Below are 9,612 nucleotides of genomic sequence, written 5' to 3'. Positions count from 1 at the left end.
ATTCTTCTCTAATAAGATTTATCCATGATTCGAGGGCCGTTAGTGACGTATTATCTGAACTTGGATGATTTGGACTTGATTTCTATAATTTGAGGGCCGTTAGTGGAGTATGATGATTTGGACTTGATCTTCATAACTCGAGGGCCGTTAGTAGCGTATTTCTCAAATTAAGCCGATTTGAATTTAATCTCTTTATGAATATTCCATGAATTTGTGGTAGAATTTTTTAGATTTCGATCTATTTAGAGTTGAGTAGCCTCCAAGAATCCTAATTGGAATTGAACACACCTTTTAGAGTTCCAATTCAAATTGAACCTTCTTGTAGAGTCCACAAAATTTCATTGTCTACAAGTACATATTCTAATGGTATCAAAGAGGAAGAAACAGTGTTTCAGTGAAAACACTATTCAATTGTTCGTTGCTACCATTAAAGTACATATATACTCTAATGACATTAAAAAGGAACATGTAGTGTTTTGGTGAAATCACAGTTCAATTACTGTTTGATATCATCAAAGTGTGTGTCTATATATTGATAAATGAAGAAATAGTGGTCCTTTGAATAGAACAAAGGACAATCGCATTGGGTCGTGGGTCCAATAAAGATAAATATATTAGTTTGGGTCAAATTTGAATAATATTTATGTAATTTTCCCTAAAATCATTTCATTTGAATCACATTGCTCGTTCGGATCATTAACCTATCACATTCTTATTTCAATTTTAGTTCCAATCTATAACATAGTTTAACTTGCAAATAACAAATTAATTTATTTATTTATAAATAAAACATTTATACTTGTATACATTCAGAGTATACTAATAAATGTATTTGGCTAAAGTTTGTAAATTAATATAAAGTATTTGTAGTTAAAGAGAAAGACCCGTATTGGTATTGGTATTGGTATGAAATAAAAAGGCATAGTCAGCCCAATAATTTTAAAAGAAAACCCTAATTTAATCCAGACTGGGACAATTCACAATACTTTACTAAAAAAAAAAAAAAAATACTCATTTAATCCAACCATAACTCATTTTCCTTTTCTTTTTTTTTATAAATAAAATAAAATAAAATGAAAAGTCAGAGAAAGCAAAAGGCAAATAGAAATAGCTGAGGGGGGTGCCTTACACTGTCTCAGTATAAAAAGAGGGCAATCCCCCAAAATCTTATACCTCACAATTTCTCTCATCACAAAGAGGGCTAAAAAACCTCTGTTCATTCCCTTCCGCCGTTCTCAATTTTGGGATCTCTCTGTTCGATGAGTCTCATCATTCATTACACTTGCTGAAATCAACCTTTTTTCTGTTTAGTTTTTGACTTGTTGCTGCTGGTTTTCGTTTGATTTTACCGAGATGGCGAAAGCTATAAGCCTCGAAGAGATAAAAAATGAGACTGTTGATCTGGTGAGACTCTCTTCTGACTTCATCCTATTTTTTATTTGATTCAATCTGGTTAATTGCTAGAGATCTCAATTCTCCATTGAAATCGATGTTTTTTCTCTGATTTGTTTGTGTGATTAGAGTCCTGTTTTAGTTTGATTTTCTGGATTTTTTTAAAATACAAATTGAATAGTATGAGAAACGAGATGCTTTGCTTTCAAGTATAGCATGCTTGTTTTGAAATTTGCTAAACTTTTTCACTTTTTTACTTTGTTATTTTTCATGAATTTGGTATTCCGTTGAGTTTATATACTGTATGTCTTTTGTGTGTATTCTATATGAATTTACAGAATATAATTTGTCATATGTGTAGACACACTTTCACATGTCGATGATTCAAAATTAGCAAATATGAACTGTACAATAAGAAGACGAGGAAATTCAATATTTTATTATTTATAGAAAAAATATCAATTTTAATTTTGTATCTAGCTCTTTCCCTCCTAACTTCTACCTGTGTTTATGGATCTGTGTATTTCATCAGCATATGTATCATCTGCTTTGTTTGCATGTTGTTTGTATGTATCAGTTTTTTTTTTCTAAAAAAAATTTATATAGTAATAACTTTTCATATAATGCTAATTATCGAATATTATTATTTATTTTAAGTCACAAATGCTAGTTTTTATGATTTTGCTTTTTATTCTGAATTTAAACATATGGATAGTTGAATTTTAGATATTGAGAATAAAGTATTTGATTTTGGCTTAATTAATTTATATAAACTTAAAAGCCAAAAAGGTAACGAAAAAATACAAAATATTTAAATGTATTCGGGAAGATTGTTAATTAATTTATATAAACTTAAAAGCGAAAAAAGTAAAAAAGCATGTTGTTTGTATGTATCAGTTTTTTTTTTCTAAAAAAAATTTATATAGTAATAACTTTTCATATAATGCTAATTATCGAATATTATTATTTATTTTAAGTCACAAATGCTAGTTTTTATGATTTTGCTTTTTATTCTGAATTTAAACATATGGATAGTTGAATTTTAGATATTGAGAATAAAGTATTTGATTTTGGCTTAATTAATTTATATAAACTTAAAAGCCAAAAAGGTAACGAAAAAATACAAAATATTTAAATGTATTCGGGAAGATTGTTAATTTGCCTTTTTCCTTGTTTATTAATTAGGTTCACAAAAAGAGTCTTGTTCCTTCAAAAAAAAATTAAAAAATTCACGTGTTTGTTGGTTAAGATGATCTGTAATAGCACGATAAAGACAGAAGAAATATACTCCGTCCAATAATAGTTTTTTACTATATTATTTTGAAATGTCTATAATACTTGTTCATCTTATGAAATTAATGAATAATTTTACTCTTAGTTCCTAATTTATCCTCATCATTAATTATTATCATTTTCCTATTTCTAGACGTTATATTTATTATATTCAAAATTTGATATAGTTAAATAAAGTGTGCAAAATAAAGTAGTAGATAACTATGGTTGGACAGAGAGAATACTAAGCAAGAAGTAATACCCAAACAAGTTGAGAAATCAGATTCGGTTTTTATGCCCAAAAAAGTCCTAATCATCAATTCGAGCATCTGATTCTACAACTTCATTTTTCCTCAAAGCAGGCTAAACAGTCATTATCATACTCTGTTAATGGAACACTTTTGCAAGTAAATGGACAAAATCAATTTTAATACACTTTTCTCAACATTTGAAAATGATTTCCAATTTTTTTTTAAACTATTATTACTTTTGAAAATCTGTTTTTGTTTCTCATATGTAAAATCAATTCAACTGAAAGCATGAGATTTGTGTATTTTATTTTTTCTAGATTCTACTTGATGAAATTTCACTAGATATGTCGATGTTATTCTAATTTATAGAGGTTAAATCATGTCTTTTAGTGAAAGGTTCTGTGTGATTAATTTCGATGGAATTTTATTGTACTTTTTCCGTGGTACCCTGCACTTGGTATGGTGTGGATTATAGTGATTTGGGAATTTTAACCTTATTAACGGCTCTGACTCATTTGTCCAATTTTTTCTGCCTAACCTTTTCCCTTAAATAATGGCTCTGACTACTGACTGCTCACACCTTTTCTTGGATTCCACAATTAGTTACTATTCAAATTAAATTAACCCCCAAGTTGGTCTAAATTTCAAAGATGCCCTCCTTTAGAGTAGGCGGAGACAACGGTGTGAGCGCGTGAAGCGCACGCGAAGATGCTCCATGTGAATTGGCGAGTTGACCCTTATCCCTCGTTTTTGTGCTTCTGTGATTGGTTGTCAATTCAAGGCCATTGTTTGAGGGTTGGAAACTCCACTTTTTGGGGTCCACTTTTGTATGGGACCCATAAAGTAGAAAGTCAACTTAAATGACTCACACATCCATATGACTTTTTTGTTTATTCATGTGAATTACAGGTATAGAAAAGGATACTTTAATAATTTTATAAAATAAAATAAATATGAACCATTGAATCTATCTACACAATAATTATTGTCAATACCTACTTGAGTAATGACTTTGTGTTCTTAGGATTAATGATGATAATGGTGTATAGTTTTTATGGAAGTGTTTAGACCTGTCCCCATTTCCTATATTATAAAGATAGAACCTTCCACTTTTCTTTTTGTAACATATACAACACATACCCACACTGATGGGTTCTAGGGAGGGTAAAATGTACGCAGACCTTACCCCCCCTATCTTGTGGAGATGAAAACATGTTTTTAAAAGAACCTCGGCTCAAGTAACTCATAACAAAATTAAGTCATATCACATCATGAAATGGACCTAGTTTAGGACTTGATCACTTGAAGTACACGAGTTTCAATAATGTTCTTGAATGTGTTCTAGACCACTCTGCTTCATTCAGTTTAACTTTCAAAACTAAGTTACAGATGAAGGTTTCTAGCTAATGTTGGCACAAACAGTGAAATAGTTGTAGTATATTGGCCTTTTTCATTTTATATGGATTGAAATTAAAATCTGGACTAGGTTTTTGTAATTGTGGTGTAAAAACAATTTGAAGATGAATGATTAGGCTAATTTAGCTATTCGGCTGTTGAAATTGCAGGAGAAAATCCCCATTGAAGAAGTGTTTGAACAACTAAAATGTTCGCGAGAGGGTCTGACTTCGGACGAAGGAGCCAACAGGCTTCAAATCTTTGGACCGAACAAGTTGGAAGAGAAAAAAGAAAGCAAAATACTGAAGTTCCTGGGGTTTATGTGGAATCCTTTGTCATGGGTTATGGAGGCTGCGGCTATCATGGCCATTGCACTGGCTAATGGAAATGGAAAGCCCCCAGATTGGCAAGATTTTGTTGGTATTGTTTGCTTGCTGGTGATCAATTCAACTATCAGTTTTATTGAAGAAAACAATGCTGGAAATGCTGCCGCAGCTCTTATGGCTGGGCTTGCTCCCAAAACCAAGGTTCTTAGAGATGGGCGATGGAGTGAACAGGAAGCTGCTATTCTGGTGCCTGGTGATATTATAAGTGTCAAGTTGGGAGACATTGTTCCTGCTGATGCTCGTCTTCTTGAAGGTGATCCTTTAAAGATTGATCAATCTGCCCTTACAGGAGAATCTCTTCCCGTGACAAAGAATCCTGGAGACGAAGTTTTCTCTGGATCAACCTGCAAACAAGGTGAACTTGAAGCTGTAGTCATTGCCACTGGAGTTCACACTTTCTTTGGCAAGGCAGCACACCTTGTTGACAGCACAAACAATGTTGGTCATTTCCAGAAAGTGCTAACAGCCATAGGAAACTTCTGTATCTGCTCCATTGCAGTTGGTATGCTGATTGAGATTATTGTCATGTATCCAATCCAGCACAGGAAGTACAGGGATGGAATTGACAATCTCTTGGTGCTCCTTATTGGTGGTATTCCCATTGCTATGCCTACTGTGTTGTCAGTCACTATGGCTATTGGATCCCACAGGCTCTCCCAACAGGGTGCCATCACCAAGAGAATGACTGCTATTGAAGAAATGGCTGGAATGGATGTGCTGTGCAGTGACAAGACAGGTACCTTGACTCTTAACAAGTTGAGTGTCGACAAAACCTTGGTCGAGGTGTTCGTTAAGGGAGTAGATAAAGAATATGTGCTCCTCCTTGCCGCAAGGGCCTCTAGAGTTGAAAATCAGGATGCAATTGATGCTTGCATGGTTGGCATGCTTGCCGATCCAAAAGAGGCACGAGCTGGTATCAGGGAGGTGCATTTCTTGCCCTTCAATCCAGTGGACAAGAGAACTGCTTTAACATATATTGACAACAATGGCAACTGGCACCGTGCCAGCAAGGGAGCTCCTGAGCAGGTACCTAGGTTTTCAGTTACAATTACATTGGCTTCCGTTATATTGCAATGTCTGCAACTTGTTACTAATATTACAATTTGCATCAGATTTTGGACCTATGTAACTGTAAGGAAGATGTCAGGAGAAAGGTTCATTCAATGATTGATAAATACGCTGAGCGTGGGTTGAGGTCACTGGCTGTAGCTAGACAGGTCTGTAATACTGAATTTAAGGTTGCAGATTTTGGTCTGGAATAGATGTACAGCTGTCTCATCGTTATTTAACTTGTTTTCAGGAAGTGCCAGAGAAATCAAAGGAGAGCGCTGGAGGTCCATGGCAATTTGTTGGATTGCTACCCCTCTTTGATCCCCCCAGACATGATAGTGCTGAGACCATCCGTAGAGCTCTCAACCTTGGTGTAAATGTTAAGATGATCACTGGGGATCAATTGGCTATTGCCAAGGAGACTGGCCGTAGGCTTGGAATGGGAACAAACATGTACCCGTCAGCATCTTTACTTGGTCAAGACAAGGATTCATCTATTGCTTCACTTCCTGTAGAAGAGTTGATTGAGAAGGCAGATGGATTTGCTGGAGTATTTCCTGGTCAGTGTCAATTTATCTTGTTGGAAGTATTTACAACTACCAAACCTTAATCTAGATGATGACCGTTTTCTTTTCTTGGTTCACAGAGCACAAATATGAGATTGTAAAGAAGTTGCAGGAGAGAAAGCACATTGTGGGAATGACTGGTGATGGTGTGAACGATGCTCCTGCTTTGAAGAAGGCAGATATTGGAATCGCTGTTGCAGATGCTACTGATGCAGCACGAGGTGCTTCTGATATCGTGCTCACTGAGCCAGGTCTAAGTGTTATCATCAGTGCTGTGTTGACCAGTAGAGCTATTTTCCAGAGGATGAAGAATTACACAGTTAGTAAATCTTAGATTAATATATTCCAGTTGAGACCTCTAATTTTTTTAAATATCAAGCCCCATTAATTTCGTTCAATTCTTGTTTTGGCAGATATATGCAGTTTCCATCACAATCCGTATTGTGGTATGTCCCAAGTTGATATTAAATGTGATTAGCCAAATATCTCATTATATTATTTGATGCTTGAGTTTAATTGCTCGTGTTTTCCTCTCTGCAGTTTGGTTTCATGCTTATTGCTCTGATATGGAAGTACGACTTCTCTGCATTTATGGTTTTGATCATTGCCATCCTAAATGATGGTACTGCCATCTATGCGAATCACAAAATCATGCAATCACATTGTACCTCATTTGCAAGAGACTAACACACTTTTCTGATCCAGGAACCATTATGACAATCTCAAAGGATAGAGTGAAACCATCTCCAATGCCTGATAGCTGGAAGTTGAATGAAATCTTTGCAACTGGTGTTGTTCTTGGAGGATACCAAGCATTGATGACTGTTCTTTTCTTCTGGGCGATGCATGACACTAAATTCTTCTCGGTAAGTTTCTTGATGCAGAGAGTATGATTCTTTTACTTCCAAATATTTTGTATAATCATTTCTAATGGTGTTGTTCCATTATAGGACAAATTTGGTGTGAAGGATATTAGGGAAAGTGATGAAGAAATGATGTCTGCTTTGTACCTGCAAGTGAGTATTATCAGCCAGGCTTTGATTTTCGTGACCCGTTCACGAAGCTGGTCCTTCGTTGAACGCCCAGGAGCTCTGTTAATGATTGCTTTCTTGATCGCCCAACTGGTAAGTTGTTGTACTTCTTCTTCGATTAATATTATAGATATCTCTTTCCTAGTTCTTCACTAAACTTATGAATGGATTGTGCAGGTTGCCACTTTAATTGCTGTCTATGCCGACTGGACTTTTGCAAGAGTCAAAGGATGTGGATGGGGATGGGCTGGTGTCATCTGGATTTTCAGCATTGTTACCTACTTCCCACTTGACATAATGAAATTTGCCATCCGCTACATCTTAAGTGGAAAGGCTTGGAATAACTTGCTTGACAACAAGGTAAACTTTACTCTCCACATCAAGCCCTCTTACTTATATTCAATTATTTCCTTGAACGAACACTAACTAACTAACGACTTGGCATACAAACAGACTGCTTTCACCACCAAGAAAGACTATGGAAAAGAAGAGAGGGAAGCTCAATGGGCACTTGCTCAGAGAACTTTACATGGACTTCAACCACCAGAAGCCTCAAACCTGTTCAACGAAAAGAACAGCTACCGAGAACTGTCTGAAATTGCTGAACAAGCAAAGAGGAGAGCAGAGATGGCTAGGCTTCGTGAGCTGCACACACTCAAGGGTCATGTTGAATCAGTGGTGAAGCTGAAAGGTCTGGATATCGAAACGATCCAGCAGCATTATACAGTTTAAGAAACATAATCATCATATCTACACAAGAAAGGGCATGTTAATTACTGTATTAATTAGAGAAGAAGAGACACACAAGCTTTTGGCCTTTAACCACATAAAAAAACTGTCTTAAGATAAAGGGGGAAAACTTTCGTCTTCTGTGATCTTTCCCCCCCTCCTCTCATCTATTTTCTTTAACTTCGTTATGTATTTTGAAGCACCACCCATTGAAAGGGATTGTGTCCATGTTTTTTCCAAATTTTTAATGGTGAAGTGACATTTCCTTGTAACAACAGTTTTTCCTTCTTCTTCATTTGATGTTGACGATAATGTCTCACTCTGCTTTTTTGCACATTCACTGTTGTATGAAAATAATATTTACTCCAACACTGGATTTTCTTTTACTCTCTTTTAACTTGTTTGTTATTAAAAGATTGAGAAATACAACTGTTTGGAAATTTCATATATCTGCATTTCATCCTTTATATTTGTTTCAGAAAATTTATTCAAGCTAAAGCAATTCATCTTTTATATCCTAAATTTCATCACTTTGCATGGTTATTATTTCTTTGAAACAACTATTATTCAGGCTAAGCAATTCAAAAGTTTAAGATTTCAATGTCACCTTAAATATTACTCCTACATTTGTATTGTTTGAAAAATATAATTTAAAACGACTATTAGTCAGACTGAGCAATCCACAAGTTATGATATCATAGCATCCTAATTTCATCCTTTCGAGCGCTTATTAATTATTGCATATGTATTTGTTTGAAATATTCTTTGAAACGATTATTATTCAAATGGAGCAATCTAAAAGTTAGGATTTCAACTTATTCTAGTATTTACAGTATCCTAAATTTCATTCCTTTGCATTGGTTATTATTATATTTAATTACTAATAAAACTACCCGTGCTTTCGCGCGGTAATTTAATTTCACGGAATTTATAAATAATACTTAAAATCTATTAGTCATTAAAACTAAAACATTATATTATCTTACATACAAGATTACGCAGTAACAAACATTAATAATGTAAAGGAAAATAAAAATTATTACATCTTATCATTTATTCTTAATAACATAAGTATAAATTAATAACTGTAAAAATACATATCAGGATCTGTAACATAAGTAATGGTGTTAGTGAGCCACTCGACAGGAGCAAAGTACACAAATATTTAATTGTGAAGAAGAAGAAGGGGTTCAGAATTTTCGTTGTTTTAAAATGAGAGGAAATCTATCTATTTTATAGACAACAAAGGGTAGTGTGAACAAATGGTTATTGTGTCTTATCGAAAATGTTACAACTATTTGGAAAAGTTGCAACCCTTCAGAAATGTTACAACCTTTCATAAAAGTCGCAACTCTTCATAAAAGTCGCAACTTTTCATAAAAATCACAACATTTCATAAATGTTACAACCTTTCATAGAAGTCGTAAATCTTCATAAAAGCTGCAACTTTTCATAAAAGACACAATTTTTCATAAATGTCGCAACTTTTAATGAAAGGGGAAGACTAGTTTTGGAAATAAATAAATTAAAAGGGAATTCT

The 9,612-nt window shown here is 34.3% G+C and overlaps 1 protein-coding gene across 1 annotated transcript; it reads left to right on the top strand.

Moving 5' to 3' along the window:
* Nucleotides 1-1,290: 1,290 nt before the first annotated feature.
* Nucleotides 1,291-8,298, top strand: PHA2 (plasma membrane ATPase 4-like). Its single transcript, NM_001287919.1, is given in 11 exon segments — nt 1,291-1,404; nt 4,481-5,722; nt 5,809-5,913; nt 5,997-6,306; nt 6,393-6,631; nt 6,726-6,758; nt 6,853-6,934; nt 7,018-7,178; nt 7,263-7,436; nt 7,521-7,703; nt 7,797-8,298. Coding segments are annotated over 11 exon segments (2,859 nt in total). The 5' UTR covers nt 1,291-1,353; the 3' UTR covers nt 8,076-8,298.
* The last annotated feature ends 1,314 nt before the right edge of the window (nt 8,299-9,612 follow it).

Source organism: Solanum tuberosum, unplaced genomic scaffold, assembly GCF_000226075.1.
Source record: "Solanum tuberosum cultivar DM 1-3 516 R44 unplaced genomic scaffold, SolTub_3.0 scf00058, whole genome shotgun sequence".
NCBI lineage: Eukaryota > Viridiplantae > Streptophyta > Magnoliopsida > Solanales > Solanaceae > Solanum > Solanum tuberosum.
This window is presented reverse-complemented; position numbering and strand designations above follow the sequence as displayed.